Below are 20,572 nucleotides of genomic sequence, written 5' to 3' on the forward strand. Positions count from 1 at the left end.
TTAAACATAAAAGATTGACTGAAATGTAAAAGTCTGGGGGAAATGAAAAGGTCTTTGCGTGGTGCCAGGGAGATTAGGTTCTAAAAGATTAGGTTCTCTAGCAGTGCCACAGCAGAGAGACCTTTCCGCAATCACCACCAGCCTAACCTCCACTTATATTGACCCTTGGAGAAAGGCCTCTGTAAGTGGTTTTCCTCTGCAGGTAGCTTCATTTGGCAGAAAGTTCTTGTTTAGATAGCCCCAAATTGCCTATGGATTACACATTAGAACTAAAAGACCATGCCATCTCCAGTTTTTTTTTAATATCACTAGTCTATGCCCTTAAATCAAAAAGGCTTGTTTTTAAATAGACAGATTAACAGGATTTGCTTCTCAATCTCTGAAACCCACACCGAACATTCTAACAGCACTTCAGCTTGCTGCTGGATGAAGTAAAGGACATATCAATCACTGTTTGCTTACCTTAGAAGAAAGTTTTCCTTAGGTATTTCCTTATATGTTTGGGATTATTGGTGCCAGTTATATTAGGGTCCCAATTGTGTTAGCATATTTTCACAATCAGTTTTATATATGAGAGTAATTTCATCCCGCAAACCAATGTAATTGTAAATAGATTTATAAACATTATGTCTATATAAATCCTTTAGCATAGCTGAAGAGAGAAGAAACTGAATAGCATTTAATTCAGTCATATCATCAGCACTGTTTTAAAGTTTAAGATCTGATTTTTGTTGCTCCAGTTCCATTCATAACAGTATGGATGCTTTGAGAGCAGTGCAGCTCGTGACAGTACTTATGGATTCTGTCTACTGATTTATTGGAGTGGCTGGATGGCAAGGTGTTCCAGCCTTGTGCAACAGGTCAGACAAAATGCCTTTTGGATCTTTCTAGCTCTGATTTTATAAACACTTTTTGGAAATGGGATGGGAAAGGGGAGTGAGTGAGCAAAGAAACACCTTCTATGGGAAAAATACAGAAATGCTGCTATTCTGGAGGATTTATCGCTTTAGAAAAGGATCCTAAAGCACTAGAATGTCAAAGAAAAATCTATATTACATCACCTCAAAAAATGTAAACCATTAAAAGACATAATTAGATTATTGTTGCACAACTGTTGTATACCTCTGTACTGTTTATTCCTATAGCAAGAATTTTTATGTAAAATGTATATCCTGTGGAAGTGTTATGACTGCATGATTGCAACATTATCCAAAACAAGAAAAATATCTCATTATTTTGCTCTTTTCCTAAAATCCAGGTGAATATTTTTAATATTAATCTAATAATTAGATGACAAATATTATTTTTCTAATAACTAATTTCATGCGTGGGTTTTTTTAATCCACTTAGTGACTTTTTATCCCATCAATTTCAGGAAAATCTCTTTCCATTATTTTCAGAAGTATTTACTGAAGAAGATAGTTGCTACATTCTCCATTTTGATAAAATACTGATCTGTATTCATTGGTTGGTGTGCTGCTGAAAAATTACATACTCATTTTTCAGTGATTTATGATTTTATTGTGTCAGGCAAGTATAGAATTAGTATAGTTTGATAAGTCAATGTTCTTCATAGAAGAGACAAGTTTCTTAGTGGTGGTATGAGTAGTTCTTTATTAATTACTTTTTTTTCCTCCTTAGAAATCAGGATGTATCAATATATGTGGATTCCAATCCAGCTCTGGTTTTGTTTTGTTTTGTTTACTTGCTTATTAATTTTATATACTGCCTTCCCACTACAAATAATGCTCAAGGCAGCTAACAACAATAAAATATAAAATAAAATACAAAATTAGAATTAAAACATTAAAACCTATCAAAACCACAATAAAAAAGAAATAAACAGCACGCACCATTTAAAACTGGTGTTGAGTTTTAAACATTTAAAACTCAAAAGCCAAAAGCCTGTCTCAATAAAAATGTATCTTCCTCTTAGCGGAAGGATATCAAAGATGGAAATCGCCTGGCCTCCCTTGACAGGACTTCCAGAGCCTAGGACCAGTCACTGAGGGTTATTCGTAAAACTATATTTAAACATGATTAATTGTGCCAGAATGCAGGTGAGGATACATATTCAGTGGAATGAACATTTGAATATGCATTCCACTCGCATGCTGGCACAAGTAATCATGTTTAAATAAGATAACCTTTCCTGCACAGTGCAGACTCTACTTGCCAAACGTGTCTCCTGATCTAGCAAGTGATATATGCACCACAGCCTGCTTCCTTGCATGGATCTCCTTAGCTGAATCAGGGTGGTGGCCGTCAGCAAAGAGTTAAGTCAAACCTCTTGCCCATTCAACAGACAGGACATTAGCGCCAGGTCACACTTTCAGGCAATCTGTCTTCTGCTTTCTACACAGTCTTTCACTATATATCATTGGCATGGAATACATAAACTGAAATGTATATGGAGACAAGTCTTAACTGTAGACATTTCTGTGATCCCAGCATCATTTTTTTTTCCAGTAACCCAAGATCATGAAAATTACTAACAAGTTGTTTCATTTGCAGCCCATTTTGCATTGAGACTTCCCCACATGATCCCTCCTTTATGTGGGATCACATGGGGGGGAAAAGTCGATTTGCGTGTTTGCACAGATGTCATCTCCTGAGACTAAGAAAAGATTCAGGAAGTATTGAGGCAGATTAAGAACTCTGTATTGAAATACAAACTTAAAACCTTCTCTGTCCATATTCTCACTAACTACTGAAAGTAGTTGCCAAATCATGTGATGAAAGCAACAAATAGTTGGCCATTATGATCTAAGATTGATGTGCGGAATAAGGTCTTTATCCATTTAATTCTGATTCTTGTTGATATAATTCAATGTATTCAAGCACCAATATTCAGCTAATCCTTGTGGACTCTCAAACTGAAGGCAAAGGAACTGGTAGTCATGTGAAGTTAGATTTTTTGTCTTTTAATATTACAAATTGTAAACTCAAGTGGTAAATTTAGGAATGAAGCTTCCTCAGAATGTATCCCTTACTATGAAGTAATAATCAGTTATTACATAGCCATAGTATAATCAGGTGCTTCAAATCAAGTTAATATAGGATAGAAGGGTTTTTTAATTGAAAGAATGAACAGTGACAGTCATGCTATTTTGGGAGGTGGTTTCTATTGCCTGTAGTATACAACCATTTGAAATTTTAGTATATTCCATACACACACACACAACTGTACAATGCAGTGTTTAGCAACACTAATGCAAATAATAAAGTATTATATTATTTTGCCCTTACACATGTTGCCTTTTAGCCCTGTCCTCAAATACTTATTTCAAAACTGAAAACAACACAAAATGTTGTATCCAGTGAATCATGACTTTAGAAATTTGGAAGGGCTTAAAGAAGATGAATGATAGCTTCAGAAATAGAATTACTTATGTGGCAAATTTATATCCATACCTGTGTTTTCTGTTTATTGTTTCAACTTCAAAGCATAAAAAATAAGCAATTATTTTAGGTATATAGTAACTATACAACAATTTTATGTTCTTTACATTTGGTCAAAAATAATAGTCATATCTATAATCTTCACCTTACTTCTATCTTGTATTTATTTGTGTGTACCTATTTCTGTTTGCATTAGTCATTCTCTCTAGGTAAATTGTCCATAAGACCAATGATTCCATCAGCAAATTATCCAGAAAATGCTGTCAGTGCACATTGTGACATTTGTGCCACTGGTGTATTTGCTGCTATTCCAGTGGTCTAATTAACCTGGCAGCAATCTCTTGTGGCCAATGCTGTTTCCTTTGTTTGTTTTCCTTGGCACCATAGTTCAGACCTTTATATCCTCCATACACCTCAAAATAGATCTCATATTTACTATTGATTTTCCCCTTCATTTTTCCCCCCTTTTCCCCTTCCTTTCGTTGATTGGCAGTATCATCCAGACAAACAGAGCGCAGATGTGTCAGCAGGAGAAGTGGAGGCGCGCAGGCAGAGGTTCATCGAAATTGATCGAGCGTGGAAAATTCTAGGGAATGAAGAGACAAAAAAAGACTATGACCTGCAGCGGCATGGTAGGTTCCTGCCGAGGAGTGCTGTAGCAGCAGCAGCAGCTCTTGAGAGCAGAAGCTGGAGTGGTAGCTCAGTGGTGTTTTTTCTAAATGCTTTTTATTCAACTGAAACACCTCATTTGCTCTGATCTTGCTTCCATATTTAGATGCATTATTTATACTGATTACTACACATCCATTAGGTGGTAAAAACATTAAATTACTTTTGACAAAGCATTAGATGGTAACTGTTCTATTAATTCTAATGAATATTGAATTTCGATAATAATGACTTCGCTTAGCTGTTCTTCATTTGACAGTATTTAAAGCGTTTTCATTAAATGTTCTTAATTACTTGAGTTATGCCCTTTGCTACATTCTGTTGCTGCATTTTAGATATAGGTTTTCAGTAATTTACGTCAAAGGTATACTGTAGCATATGGTTTTGTAAACACTTCATAATCATCCTTTCTTCAACACTTTATGAATCAACATTATTTTAAAATATTTTTCGTAATGCATCTCTCTGGTATAAGTACTCCTTAGGAAGCAAGTTATAAATAAAGTTCCAGTAAAACACATTAACCAGGCAGTTCCAGCATGCATTTCTTTTTTTATACATCTCGGAAAATAGCATCTTAAAACAGTGACAGGCTGTTGTGAGAAAGAAAGGAGGAAATGTAGGTCAGGTCTGTCACACATGGACTACCATTACATGAAGTGATAGGCTGTCTTTCTGCTCTGGCCTCAGGATAGGAGTCCCTCAGCCTTCCATTAGAACCTTCAATAAATGTATATCCACCCTACATGTTAATGGGGGGAGTCAATAATAGTGTATTGCCTGTGGGGAAAACACTCAGTCGCACTCTGCAGTAACACACTCTGGTCCAGCATTGACGTGTAGCTACCACCACTTTTCAGTGTGTCTGATAAAAGCTCACTGTCTCTGCAGCATGTTATTGAATTCCCTTCCATTGTACGTTGGCACACCATCAAACCTTTCTCTCTTGCTGTTTCAACTTCCCTGCTGCTAAGGTTGCCACAATTTTATTTGAGAAACAAAAGCTTAGTCAGCGTGGCTGGCAGATACACATAATCGACTGAATAATATACTGTGCACACAGCTTATTTTTGCTCCTGAATTATTTGCAGTTTATATTTCATTTTCTTAAAATGTACTATTTGGGCTGTTGTGTGTTAAATTTAAACATTTAAATAAGTAAAATTATTTTTGAATTAGTTAATGGAAAACAGTACTTTGTTTTATTGAAAACTAACAACTTGAAGCTATGGTTAAGGGAATGTTTCCCTTTTGTAAATATTGGCAGAAATTGCTTTGTTTCTCTCAGTCCATTTTGTACTTAGATTTGAAATAGACACCCTACCATAAAAGCCAGTTCAGTCAATTAACCGTTACATCCTTTCAGCAATGCAGGGAATGACAGTTTGTTTTTTATTTTGATTTTTGTGTATGTGAAGCTTTCCCAGTTTTGCTTTTTGAAATGTTCATAGCTGATCCACTTGTACTAAAAGAGTGGGTAAAATTTGTTTTGGTTGAAATCTGCACTGATGCTGTACAACCCTTGTTTTTCTAGTGAGGCTTCAAGGGTCTTGGAAAAGAGAGGTTGCTTAGTAGCAGTTCTGTGTAACTTTTGTTAAAATCAGTGGAATGGCAGCAAGGATGCGGATGGACTCACAGCTTTTGTTTTCTGCTAAATTTGATGTGTTAAATGTCTGTTACTATATACAAAATATTTTTTATTGAGAGTTTTGTTTTGTAATTCTTTTAAGTTCCCTTAAATTCAGTGTCAGCAACTGGGCATTCACTTATTTATACAATTTCAAAGCACATTCTGTGTTCTAGTCTTTATATGCGACCTTGAGCATCACTTTTTGGCAGAAGGCAGGATAAAAAATAATTAATTAATTGGCTATAATAAACAAATATACCAAAAAGACACCATTTCCATTTAATAGATTTAGCATCTTATTCAACTATAATTGGAATGCTTGAGCTAACACTGAACTAACACTATCTCCCCATATCAAGATGACTAGACTCCTGATGTCTAAATAATCTGTGCAGACCCTTTCCAAAACACTGCTGACTTTTCCTTAATGTTGACAACACTAGTTTCTGAGACTGGAAAGAGTAATCACAAAACTACCTAACAGTTCAGTGGTGGAAAGTGACTGCCAAAATCAGGAGTGTAGATGGGGTGGGGAACAGCAATAGGCACTGTCAAAAGAGAAAGCAGTTTTTGAAGGATGATGGCATCTTATGGAAATGTAGGAAGAGTCCTGCTAGATTAGGTCAAAAGCATATCTAGTCCAGCACCCAGCTTCCCACATTAGTGAACCAGATAACTATGGGAAGCCCACAAGCAGGATGAATTTATTTAATCCCCTTTTAAAGCTGTCTGAGTTGGTGGCCGTCACTACATCTTGCAGAAGTGAATTTCATAGTTTATAGCCATGGTGAGCGTTCTGCAACTCTTTGGCAGCATGACAAAGCCTCAGACTTCCTCTCAACCTTTGAGCTGGAGCGGGGAAGGGGTTGTCCCTACAGCTGCATTACTGAGGCTGAGGCCTCAGTCGTCTATCACTATACCCAGTGATAGATGACATGCTTTGCATGCGAAAGGTCCAGGTTCAATCTCCAGGAAGGGCTGAAAAAGACTTCCATCTGAAACCTTGAAGAGCCTCTGCCAGCTAGATGGACAGATGGTTTGACTTGATATAAGGTAACTTCCTAAGTTGTGGATGCTACCTCCAAGGTTGGGAGGAAGCCTGGGATTTCACTTGACACTGTGCTTCCCAGGGGCTCAGAAGCAGAAGTGCCAGAATGACATACGCCATAACTCCCTCCACCTTGCAGATGGTGAGGGGCATGTGGATAGCCCCTGCAATTTCATTGGGTTTTGGAGGACCTTGGAAGCCCAGCTCAGATGTAGGAACAATATCCATCCCTCTCTCTAGCTCTGAGATGGAGCTGGGTGCTTGCCCTTTTGACTTTGTACTTCAAAGGTGCCCCAGGTCAAAACAAGCCTCAGACCTTTCCAAGATGGAGAGGAGGGCTGGGACTTGTTTAAGCAATGTGCTTCTGTGGTATTTAAAGTACCTTGGAAGTGCACTAAGATTCTGGGAAAGATCATCCACACTGCTCCCCTGTCCAAGATTGGGAGGAGGGCAGATGATTTTCCCTAACCTTGCTCTGCACCTCTGTAAAGCAACACACAGTCAGGGACAAGACTTGCCTGGGGAAGAGGAAGGGTCCTGGCAACAACTAATTTTTGGTTAACAGGCAAAGCCAGCCAAAATTTGCTAGAAGCATCTGAGCCAAAATGGGAATGTTGGAGTGCTTGGTTTTAAAGGAGAACCTGGATATAGTGGGCATTATTGAAACCTGGTAGATTGGAGAGAACCAGTGAGATACGGTCATCTTTGGATATAAACTTTACAGGAAGGCAGAGAAGAGTGTACTGGGGGAGGTGTTGCTCTGTACATCAAAGAGGGCACAGTGTCGAGCTGACTAGAATAACTAAAAGGGATAGACTCTTCCACAGAAGTGCTGTGACTGACAATACCAGGCTGCAAAACTGTTTTAGTGCTAGGAACATGCTATCGTCCCCCAGTCCAGAATGCTCAGGGTGACCTTGAGATAGAAAATGAAATCAGGGAGGCCTCTGAAAGAGGAAGTGTTGTTATAATGGGTGATCTCAATTACTCCCACGTTGACTGGATAAATGCATGTTCCAGTCATGACAAAGAGGTTAAATTTCTTGATGCCCTAAATGACTATGCCCTAGAACAGTTGGTCATTGAACTGACCAGAAAGGAGGTGACCTTGGATTTAATCCTAAGTGGTGTTGCCTAGGTCCTAGTACAAGATGTAAAAATTGTTGAAGCAGTTGGAAATAGCAACCACAATGCTATCAGATTTAATATATATTTAAGTGGAAAATTACCCAGGAAATCCAGTACAGTCACATTTGACTTCAAAAGAAGAAACTTCTCTACAATGGGGGACCTGGTGAAAAGAAAGTTGAAAAGGGAATCAAGAAGATTAAGTCCTTTCAATATACTTGGCGGTTATTAAAAAACGCAATAACAGAAGCTCAGCTAAAATGTATACCACAGGTTAGGAAAGGTAGCACCAAGTACAAGAGGTCACTGGCATGGTTAATGAGCAACTTCAAGGAAGCTATTAGAGGAAAGAAGACTTCCTTCAGAAAATGGAAGTCTTGCCCAAGTGAGGAAAACAAAAGGGAGCACAAGCGTGCACAAAGATGATGCAAGCGGACAATAAGAGATGCAAACAAAAGTGTTTCGAAGAGCATATCGCTAACAATATCAAGGCCAACAATAAAGAATCCTTTAAATATAACAGCAGCAGGAAGTCAGCTAGGGAGGCAGTTGGACCACTAGATGGCAATGGAGGTAAAGGGGTACTAAAGGAGGACAAAGAGATTGCGGAGAAGCTGAACGAATTCTTAGCATCTGTCTTCACAGCAAAGTATATAGGACAGATATCTCTGCTTGAACTGATGTTTTCAGGAAGGGAATCTGAGAAACCGAGGCAAATAGTGGTGACAAAAGATGAAGTTCTCAATCTTATTGATAAATTGAAAGCAAATAAGTCAGCAGGACCAGATGGTATCCATCCTATAGTTCTAAAGAACTCAAATATATAATTGCTGATCTTCTAACCAAAATATGCAACATGTCCCTAAGATGTCCAGTCCTCTGTACCAGAGGACTGGAAGATGTCCAATGTAACACCAGTTTTTTAAAAGGGAAACGGGGGATCTGGGAAATTACAGGCTGGTTAGCTTAACATCTGCTCTGGGTAAATTGGTTGAAAATGTTATTAAAGATAAATTTAGTAAGCCCTGCTGAAAAAGAATCAACATAATTTCTGCAAAGGTAAGTCCTGTCTCACTAACCTTTGAGAGTTCTTTGAGGCTGTCAATAGACATGTAGACAGGTGTGATCCGATAGGCTTGGTTTACTTGGTCTTCCAAAAGGCTTTTGACAAAGTCCTTCACCAATTACTCCTGAGCAAACTTGGCAGTCATGGAATCAGAGGAGAGGTCCTCTTATGGATCAGTAACTGGTTAAAGAACAGAAAGCAGAGAGTAAGAATAAATGATAAATTCTCCCAATGGAGGGAAGTAAATAGTGGGGCCCCACAGGGAACAATTTGTATTGGAACAAATTCTTTTCAACTCATTCATAAATGGTCTGGAATTAGGAGTGAGCAGTGAAGTGGCCAAGTTTGCTGATGACACCAAATTATTTAGGGTAGTTAAAATAAAAAGGGACTGTGAGGAGCACGAAAAGGATCTCTCCAAACCGGGAGAATGGGCATCTAAATGGCAAATGCAGTTCAATGTAAGCAAGTGTAAAGCGATGCACGTTGGGACAAAAATCCCAACAAATATAACCTGATGGGATCTGAGCTAGTGGTGACTGACGAAGAAAGAGATCTTGGGACTGTGGTGGACAGCTTGATGAAAATATCAACCCAGTGTCCAGCAGCTGTAAAAAAAGGCAAACTCCTTGTTAGGCATAATTAGAAAAGGAATTGAGAATAAAACTGCCACTATCATACTGCACTTATACAAATCTGTAGTGTGACCACACTTGGAATACTGTGTACAGTTCTGGTCACCACACCTAGAACAGAATGCTGGACTAGATGGTCTGATCCAGCATGGCTTTTTTATGTTCTTATGGCCCTTGCATGTACCTGCCCTCCTTTAAAAAGATTGTAAAGAGAAATAAATCTAAACTCTTAACAGCCTAAACCTAAACAATGACATTTAATAGCCCAGCTCTGATGCCGAGTCAGCCATTCAAAGCCTGGACCAGGCAGGGGAAGGCAGCCAGGACATCCAGCAGAGGCAGGTGGGCCAACTTACCACCTTATTGGCCCTGCCTGGGACTGTGTAGCAGCCAGTGAGAAGCTACCCCCCTGGCTGGAGCTGAAGAGAGAAAGAAAAATCTCCCCCCGAGCTGATTCGAGCCAGCTGGGCCCGAGCTCCCTCGGAAGACTCTTATCTGCCCAGCTCTGACGCGGGGTGGCAGCAACGCTGAAGGCGGGGTCATCCGTTTGGGGGGAGCTGCTTCAGGGGAGACGCAAGGGCAAGGGCCACCCCCCTAACACTGGGTTGACTGGTTCTTGTTGCTTCTACGTGTGGGTGTTAGTTGTTCTTTGTTTTTTGTCTGTTTTGCTTAGGATCCTGTTATGTGTCTGGGTGAGAGGATATATGGCCAAGTCGGGGCACTTGAGGGGCCTCAATTAGTGTGGTTATGGGTCAAGGGATATATGGCATTGGGAGGAGGGCTAGCCAGGTTAGGGGAACACAGCCCAGACAGTTAACAGCTGTGCCGTGTTCCGGCCCTTCCCCCAACCGCAGGCATGGTGGTTGCCCTGTCAGCCTGCCCTCAGGTCTCCAGATGCTGTTTTTAAATGCCAGATTGGTTCAAAGTAAGACCTCCCTCATCCATGACTTAATAGTGGATGAGGCAGCCGCTCTGGCTTGTATAACCAAGACCTGGGTGGGTGAGCAGGGAGGAGTTAGTCTCTTGGTTCAGCATGAGGGAAGACCTGAGGGCCAGGGAGGGGGCGTTGCTGTGGTCTTTAGGAACTCCATCTCCCTCTGCAGACTCCCTATCTATGTGGCTACTGGTCTGGAGTGTTTGCACCTTGTGTTCGGCCAGAGGGACAGATTGGAGACTCTGTCGGTGTACTGTCCACCCCACTGCTCAACAGACTCCCTATCTGAGCTGACGGAGGTGGTCTCTGGTGCATTGTTGCAATCTCCCAGACTGTTGGTTCTGGGGGATGTCAACATTCACGTTGAGGGCACCTTGTCTGGGGTAGCTCAGAATTTCATGGCCTCCATGACGACCATGGGACTGGCTCAAGATGTCATCGGCCTGATGCATGTAGCGGGGCATACTCTAGACTTGGTTTTCGCAACTGGACATGGAGATGGTGGTCTGAAGGTGGAAGACTTTGCATCAGTCCCCTTGCCCTGGTCAGATCATTACCTGCTGAGGTTTAGACTTGCAGCAGCTTTTCCCCTCCGCAAGGGTGGGGGACCTATTCAGATGGTCTGAATAGCCCGGAGGCTAATGGATCTGGATGGTTTCCAGAGGACTCTGGGGAGGTTTCCGGCTGATATGGTGGGCTCTCCTGTCTAAACCCTGGTTGATCTGTGGAATGCAGAAATGACCCGGGTGGTTGACATGATTGCTCCTGAGCAATCTCTCCTGAGTAGAGCTCGAACTGCTCCGTGGTATACCCCAGAGCTGAGAGCGATGAAACAAAACAGGAGATGGCTTAAGTACAGATGGAGAAGAACTCCTAGTGGATGCAATCAAATGCTGGTATGTGCCTATGGTAAACTTTATTCAGGGGCAGTGAGGGCAGCAAAAAACTATCATCTTGCTGTCTCTATTGATTCTTCTGTCTGCTGCCCAGCGGACCTTTTCAGAGTCGTCCAGAGGCTATCACATGCCGGCCCTAAGGACACTGTAGATCCCTTTGAGGCCCGCTGTAATGCATTTGCTAGGCACTTCCAGGATAAGATCTCTTGCATCTGCCTGGACTTAGACTCCAGTGTTATAGCAAGTGAATCTGGTGAGGTATCCAGAGCATAGCCTTGTCCTGTTCTCCTGGATGAGTTTCAGTTGGTACAGCTTGAGGACGTTGACAAGGTGCTTGGACAGGTTCGTGCAACCACTTCTGTACTGGATCCTTGCCCCTCTTGGCTGATAAAAACTGGCAGGGAAGGAACAGCTGGCTGGACTAGAGAGGTGATGAATGCTTCTTTGCAAGAGGGGGTGGTTCTGGGCCACCTCAAAGAGGCAGTAGTGAGACTACTAAAGAAACCATTCCTGGACCTGGAAAATCTTAGTAATTTTAGGCCAGTGGCAACTGTTCCTTTCCTGGGCAAGGTTCTTGAGCAGGTGGTTGTCAACCAGCTTCAGACACTCTTGGATGAGACCAGTTATCTAGATCCATTTCAGTCGGGGTTCAGGTCAGGTTTTGGCATGGGAACAGCCTTGGTTGCCCTATATGATGACCTATGTTGGGAGAGAGACAGGGGGAATGTGACCTTGTTGATTCTCCTTGATCTCTCAGCAGCTTTCAATACCATTGACCATGGTATCCTTCCGGGATGATTGTCTGAGCTGGGAGTGGGAGGTACTGCATTGCAGTGGTTTCGCTCCTACTTGGATGGTCGGCTCCAGAAGATGGTGCTTGAATATTGCTCGGCTCTGTGGATTCTCCAGTATGGAGTGCCACAGGGGTCAGTTCTATCCCCCATGCTATTTAACATCTACATGAAACCATTGAATGAGGTCATCCAGAGTTTGGGGGCACATTGTCATCAGTATGCTGATGACACACAGCTCTATTTCTCCTTTTCATCTTCTTCAGGTGAGTCTGTGGATGTGCTAAATTGGTGCCTGGCAGCGACAATGGACTGGATGAGGGCTAATAAACTGAAACTCAATCCAGACAAGACTGAGATGCTGTTGGTGGGTGGTTCTTCTGACCGGATGGAGGGTGCTCAACCTGTTCTGGATGGGGTTGCACTCCCCCTGAAGGAGCAGGTTCGTAGCTTGGGGGTTCTCCTTGAGCCATCTTTGTCACTTGAGGCTCAGGTGTCCTCAGTGGCATGGAGTGCCTTCTACCAACTTCGGTTGGTGGCCCAGCTACACCCCTATCTGGACAGGGATAATCTGGCTTCAGTTGCTTATGCTCTGGTGATCTCCAGGTTAGATTACTGCAATGCACACTACGTGGGGCTGCCTTTGAAGACAGTTCAGAAACTACAGCTCATGCAAAATGTGTTGGCGAGATTGATAACGGGGACCAGGAGGTCCAAACATATAAGACTGACTCTGACCCACTTGCACTGGCTGCCTGTATGTTTCTGAGCCCAATTCAAGGTACTGGTTTTTAACCTATAAAGCCTTACAGGGCTTGGGACCACAATACCTGATGGAGCACCTCTCCTGACACGAACCTACCTGTATACAATGCTCAACACCTAAGGCCCTCCTCCGGCTGTCTACACCGAGGGAAGCTCAGAAGACGGCGACAAGGGAGAGGGCCTTTTTGGTGGTGGCCCCCAAATTATGGAATGATCTCCCTGACGAGGCCTGCCTGGTGCCAACATTGTTAACTTTTCGGCGCCAGGTTAAGACCTTTCTCTTCTCCCAGGCATTTGGCAGTATATAAGTGTTTAATCGATCCTGGAATGTCTTGTGGTAATGGCTATTTGTTTATGAGATTGTTTGTTTGAAGTTGTTTTAGATATGTTTCTTTTGTGTATACTGTCTGTTCATGTGATTTTATGTAAATGGTTTTTAATCTCTGTGTATTGTTTTTAATCTTTGTAAACCACCCAGAGAGCTCCAGCTATTGGGCGGTATAGAAATAATAATAATAATAATAATAATAATAATAATAATAATAATATAATGATGTATGTGAAACAAACTTCTTCATTTGGATAGCTTCTCTTAAGACAATTGGCTGGAGCTAGCTCCAGAGTTAGTTGTGATTAAGGCCCACTGAAAACAGTGGAATGACCTGATCACAATGAACGTCAGGTCCCAATAATTGGAATTAATCGCAATTAACTTCGTATTTATTTCATTCTGTTTATATCCCACCCTTCATAAAGATCTCAGGTAAAAATAATATTAAAAGAAATGCCAAAAGGTTGTCAGTGTGGGTCTTTGCCCCCCTCCCCCAAATCTGCTGTGGAGAATTGGGAGAGGAGGGGAAAGGACACTCATTGCACAAGTAGAAGAAATCTACTCACATAACATTTGTTTAGGCCAGGAATAATTCTATACTTCCAGACCAAAAGGTGTAATTATTTTGTTATGGTAATATGTAAAAGTTCTGTATTGACGAAGCTGCATCTTATGAAACCTTAATTAATTTATCTGTTGCCCAGCTTTAGTCATATCTTGGAAACTGACCTACTTCTGTTTTTTAATCCAGCCGTATGTACACACACTTTCTTCCTGTCATTTCAATTTACAGTGGTCTCTCCACTGTTTTGTTTTGCCCCATTTGTATTATTACCTTCCTCCTTTCATCAGAACTATGAAAAGCAGATATGTGGTTAGTGATGTTGATTTTCTCCTGAAAAATAGAATTTGGGTTATTTGCATAGGAAAATTTTCATTTTGCACTGGAAAATTTTCTGATGCCTTGAATGATTTAATATAGTATGTTTATTTTATTCGTATTTAGGAAATAAGAATGCTTTAAAAAGTGCCCCATATTTTTGTCCCAATATACCACAAGTATTTAAACTGAAATAAGAACATAAGAAGAACCATGCTGGATCAGACCAAGCATCCATCTAGTCCAGCATTCTGTTTACACAGTGGCTAATCAACTAACTGTGGGAAGACCACAAGGACAGGAATGCAGTAGCACCATCCCGGTTGTGTTCCGCAGCAACTGGTGTACATAGACATACTGCCTTTGATACTGGTGGTAGCATATAGCCATCAGAACTAGTAGCCATTGATAACCTTATCCTCCATAAATTTGTCTAATCCCCATTTAAAGCTGTCCAAATTGGTGGCCATCACTACATCTTGTGGTAGTGAATTCCATAGTTAAACTATGTGCTATGTGAAGAAGTACTTCATTTCTCCCTATCCACTTTTTCCACACAGTTTTCTGTGGGACCCCACTGTTTACATCCCTCCATTGCGAGAATTTACTATTTATTTCTACTCCTTGCTTTCTGTTCTTTAACTTGTTACCAATCCATAAGAGGATGTCTTCTCATATTCCACTTATTTATTTATTTTTATTTATTTATTTATTTCATTTCTATACCACCCAATAGCCGAAGCTCTCTGGGCGGTTCACAAAAATTCTCATATGCGAAGTTTGCTCGGGAGTCTTTTGTGGGGGATTTTGTCAAACACCTGTTGGAAGACCAAGTAAACAATGTCTACTGGAACACCCCTGTCCACATGTTTATTGACACTCCCAAGAACTCTAAAAGGTTAGTGAGACAGGTCTTATCTGTGTGGAAGCCATGTTGGGTGGTTTTTCAGCAGGGTTTGGCCTTCTATATGCTCACTGATTTTATCTTTAATAATGCTTTCCACCAATTTACCTGGGAGAGAAGTTACACTTACTGGCCTGTAATTTCCATGATGCCCCCTGGATCCCTTTTTAAAAATTGGTGCTACATTGGCCATCTTCCAGTCCTCTGGTTCAAGGCACTGTTTCCCATGCATCTGGTTCAGTATTAGACCACTGAAGCCAGAGAAACAAAAGCTCCCTTTTAGACTCTCCCTAAGATTCATTAGGTAGGATGGAGAAATATAGCTAAACTGCTTATGTAAGAGAATACTTTTTCTGTATGTCCCTAAAAATTAGCTGCTTTCAACTTTTGTTTGATGAAGTCTTCATTACTCCTTCATCAAGTAATTTTAGTCAAATGGAAGATGCTTATGTGAATTAATATTGTGCACCTAATAGACACTAATAATAATACTTAAAAGATGGAGAAAATCTTGGTGGCGCATAGACTCATAGAATAGTAGGGTTGGAAGGGGCCTATAAGACCATCAAGTCCAACCCCCTGCTCAATACAGGAATCCACGTCAAAGACAGCCTGACAGATGGCTGTCCAGCCTCGTCTTGAATGCCTCCAGTGTGAGAGAGCCCATTACCTGCCTAGGTAACTGGTTCCATTGTCCTATTGCTCTAATAGGAAATTTTTCCTGATGTTCAGCCAGAATCTGGCTTCCTGTAACTTGAGCCCATGATTCCGTGTCCTGCACTCTGGGATGATCAAGAAGAGATCCTGACCTTCCTCTCTGTGACAACCTTTCAAGCACTTGGAGAGTGCTATCATATCTCCCTTCAGTCTTCCCTTCTCAAGGCTCAACATGCCCAGTTCTTTCAGTCTCTTCTCATAGGGCTTTGTTTCCAGTCCCCTGATCATCTTTGTTGCCCTCCTCTGAACCCTCTCCAGTTTGTCTGCATCCTTCTTAAAGAGTGGTGCACAGAACTGGACACAGTACTCCAGATGAGGCCTAACCAGTAGAGTAGAGGGGAACTAGTACTTCATGGGATTTGGAAGCTATAGTTCTATGCAACAGTTAAGAATTGAAACACTACTGGTATCAAGTCTCTTGAGTACCAGCTGCTGGGGAACACAAGAGGGAGGGTGCTGTTGTGCTCATATGCTGGTGGGCTTCCCAGAGGCATCTGGTTGGCCACTGTGGGAACAGACTGCTGAACTAGATAGTCCTTTTGTCTGATCCAGCACGGCTGCTTTTATGTTCTTATAGCTTGTCAGGCTATCAGTTGTGGCTTGCAATTTGAAATTCTTTTTAAAATGTGTCTTCATGTAACCCAGCAAGAGCTCTGATAAAGGTTTACTGAACTTTCCCACTAATAGTTCTTTTATTTATTTACAAAACTATTTCTGAGGCCCCTTTTGCCCCTAAATGCAACTTACAATTAAAATGTTAAATCGAGTTCTATACTTTAAAACAGCATCATAACACAGCAAATTCAGAGGAGGAAAAACATTCCTTTTTAAAATAGAAAGCAGAATTATTACATTTAAAATCACTTAAGAGCAATTGGGAACAAAAAGGTCATAATAGTTCACCTAAAACTAAACATAAGAAGGGCCAGTTTAACCTCCTTAGGGAGAAAATTCCACAATTGGGATGCCGTAATAGTGAAGGCCTTGTCCCGTATTCACACCAACCTAGCCTTTCTTGGTGTTGGAACATACAGAAGGGCCTCCAAAGGAGATCTTCAGCTATGGGCAAATTCATGTGAGAAAAGGCAGTCTTTCAGATATCCTGGCCCCAAACCATTTAGGTTTTAAAAGCAAGAACCAGCACTTTGAATTGTGCCCAGAAACAAATTGGCAGCTAGTCCAGTTGGTGCAAGACCAGTGAAATATGGTCAGTGTGTGCACCAGAAAGCAATTTGGCCACTGCGTTTTGCATTAGTTGCAGTTTACATACACTCTTGTGTTTGTTCATTAATTAATTAATTTCTATACTGCCCAATAACTGAAGCTTTCTGGGCAGTTCACAAAAATTAAAACCATGAAGTACAACATAAAACAATAGAAAATATGAAAGCTCAAAACTACAATATAAAAGTACAACCAGAATAAAACCTAGCAGCAATGCCGATATTTAAAATACAGATTTAAAACAGAGCTAAAAGACTAGAGTGCTAAAATCCTGGGAAAATAACAAGGTCTTCACCTAGCACCAAAACGAGTAGACCATGTTGCAGTAGTTTAAACAGGAGGTGATTAAAGCTTGGATCTGCCTTCTCCAGGAAAGTGTGTTACTGCACATTATCTGACGCTGGGCAAAGTCCAGGTCCAGAAATATCGTGGAACCCCATCCAGAACAGGCTGTACTACAGGCTGCACTGCATTCAGACAACAGTTTAGGATTTCCACAATCACCTTGGCACAGTGATGAGACCCAACCCCCCAAACTCTCTATGACCTCTCCCAGCAGCGTCATGTAGACATAGGGAACAAAATTAAGCCCCTGGGAACCCCACAGGCCAATTACAGGACCAAGCAATAGTCCCCCAGCACTACCTTCTCTTGGCACTCAGCCAGACAAGATCAGAGCCACTGAAACAGAGCCCCCAAGGCCATACTGGCCTGGAAAGAGAGCATGGTTAATGGTACTGAATGCTGCTGAGAGTTCCAGTAGAACCAGCAAGGATACAGTTCCCCTGTCTAGTTCCCAGCATAGGTCAAATGCTTTTCTAGGACCTTGTTCAAAAAAAGACTATTGGAGACTGAGTGATAGTTACCTTGGATGATGGGATCCAATGTTTCCCCCCCAAAGTGGTCTTACCACAGCTTCCTTTAAAGGAATTTGGGAACAGCATTTTACCACCACCAACTGGCCTCTTCTGGCGGCTTTTACTAACCAGATGGACAAGGGTCCAACAAATGAATGGTTGGCCTCACTCCTTCAAGCAACTTGTCCACATCTTCAGGCTGAACAACACTGAAAGTCATTCATCAAAATGGGACAAGCATTCACCACCCCAGAGCTTGCTCTCAACATAGAGTCTTAAGTTGGAATAACTATTTTATCAGAAAAGTATTTTGCAAAGGTTGCCAAGAACTCCTGACCTCACCATTCTGGGACCAGAATGTAACAGGCTCTTTACAACTCAGAACAACTCCACATAATGACACTGTGTTGATTCAGTGAGGCAGAGAAAAATAACTTCACTGATATCACCATCGTGTAGGCCTTCAAATGGGCTCTCACCTATGTTCAGTTAGATTCATCCTGTGTCTTCCTCCGCCAATGCTGTAACCATCTATCTAATGTTAGTCTTTGGTTAAAATAATCCCAGCTTCCTTTTAATCATCTTGAATTTGGGGCTGTAAACCTCTTTGATTTATGAGTCATTGTTTACTTCGATTCTGCATTTGAGACAATAGCAAATCTATTCACTATGTGATATTGAACAAATCCTGCAATGTATCTAAGGATTCTTTTTCCAAGATTAATGTACTGCCAGTATTCATTTGGAAATAGAAATATTTAGATATATAGTGCGGATACAGGCCAATTTAGCACATAGCTGCACTGGCACCATCCAGTGGTTATGTGCACAGTGTGGAAAGTTTAGCATTTGGTAAATGGCCCTCTGAATCCACATATTTTCACTTGTGGCAATGGGCTCAAACCTGTTATACAGCTGGTACAGCACTCATGGAGGTATCCCCATAGGGCAGGGGTGGGTCATGCATAGACTGCATGTACACCCTGCCACCCCCATTGTTGACCTGTTTTTAACCTGAAAAAAGTTGCCAGCACAAACTGCTAGCAAGGCTTAGAGTGCACAAATTTAGCTTGAAACAAGCTACTTTTGTCCATTCTAAGCCTTTGTAGTGGTTTGCCACTGAATTTCCGTAGCAAAGCAGGGTCTTTTCCAGGGAGTTTTCTCTTTGCATTAGGTGGCCAAAATATTTCAGCTTCAGATTCAGTATCTGTCCTTCCAATGAGCAGTCAAGGTTGATTTCCTTTAGGATGGACTGATTTATTTATTTATTTATTTATTGCATTTATACCCCGCCTTTCTCCCTCTTGCAAGGAACTCAAGGCGGCTTACATTATCCTCCTCCTCACCATTGTATCCTCACAACAACAACCCTGTGAGGTAGGTTGGGCTGAGAGTCTGTGACTGGCCCAAAGTCACCCAGTAAGCTTCCATGGCCAAGTGGGGACTAGAACCCGGATCTCCCGGCTCCCAGTCCGTCACTCTCACCACTACACTACACTGGCAATCCACTACACTGGATTTGACCTCCTTGCAGTCCAGGGCACTCGTAAGAGTCTTCTCCAGCACCACAGTTCGAAGGCATCAATTCTTTGGCGCTCAGCCTTCCTGATAGTCCAGCTCTCACAGCCATACATTACTACGGGGAAAACCATAGCTTTGATTATGCGGACCTTTGTCGGCAAGGTGATGTCTCTGCTTCTTACTATGCTGTCTAAGTTTGCCATAGCTTTCCTCCCAAGGAGCAAGTGTCTTAATTTCATGGCTACAGTCACCGTCTGCGGTGATCTTGGAGCCCAAGAAAATAAAATCTGTCACTGCTTCCATTTCTTCCCCTTCTATATGCCAGGAAGTGATGGGGCCAGATGCCATGATCTTAGTTTTTTTAATGTTGAGTTTCAAACCAGCTTTTGCGCTCTCCTCTCTCACCCTCAACAAGAGGCTCTTTAGATCCTCTTCGCTTTCTGCCATTAGGGTGGTATCGTCTGCGTATCTGAGGTTGTTGATAATTCTCCCGGCAATCTTAATTCCGATCTGTGATTCATCCAACCCGGCGTTTCTCATGATGTACTCTGCATATAAGTTAAATAAGCAGGGTGACAATATGCAGCCTTGCCGTACTCCTTTCCCAATTTTGAACCAATCGGTTGTTCCATGTCCGGTTCTTACTGTTGCTTCTTGACCCTCGTACAGGTTTCTCAGGAGACAGGTAAGGTGGTCTGGTACTCCCATCTCTTTAAGAATTTGCCACAGTTTGTTGTGATCCACACAATCAAAGGCTTTAGCGTAGTCAATGAAGCAGAAATAGACGTTTTTCTGGAATTCTCTTGCTTTCTCCATGATCCAGTGAATGTTGGCGATTTGATCTCTAGTTCCTCTGCCTCTTTGAAACCCAGCTTGTATTTCCGGTAGTTCTTGGTTCACATGCTGCTGAAGCCTAGCTTGTAGGATTTTGAGCATAACCTTGCTGGCATGTGAAATGAGCACAATTGTATGGTAGTTTGAACACTCTTTGGCATTGCCCTTCTTGGGAACTGGAATGTAAACTGACCTTTTCCAGTCTTGTGGCCATTGTTGAGTGTTCCAACTTTGTTGGCATATTGAGTGCAGCACTTTAGCAGCAGCATCTTTTAGGATTTTAAATAGTTCGACTGGAATACTGTCATCTCCGCTAGCTTTGTTGTTACTAATGCTTCCT

At 41.6% G+C, this 20,572-nt stretch overlaps 1 protein-coding gene across 2 annotated transcripts in view; it reads left to right on the forward strand.

Annotated features, from left to right (window-relative positions):
* DNAJC24 (DnaJ heat shock protein family (Hsp40) member C24) overlaps window positions 1-20,572 on the forward strand; it is a 71,800-nt gene that overhangs the window by 36,639 nt on the left and 14,589 nt on the right. For both annotated transcript variants that reach the window (XM_084853143.1, XM_084853132.1), the window contains exon 3: window positions 3,896-4,034. In XM_084853143.1, coding sequence (XP_084709269.1) covers window positions 3,896-4,034 — 139 coding nt within the window. The remainder of the gene's footprint in view (window positions 1-3,895; window positions 4,035-20,572) is intronic.

The sequence above is a fragment of the Heloderma suspectum genome, chromosome 1 (genome assembly GCF_057233095.1).
Source record: "Heloderma suspectum isolate Gila_16-S chromosome 1, 16-S_ref, whole genome shotgun sequence".
Taxonomy (NCBI): domain Eukaryota; kingdom Metazoa; phylum Chordata; class Lepidosauria; order Squamata; family Helodermatidae; genus Heloderma; species Heloderma suspectum.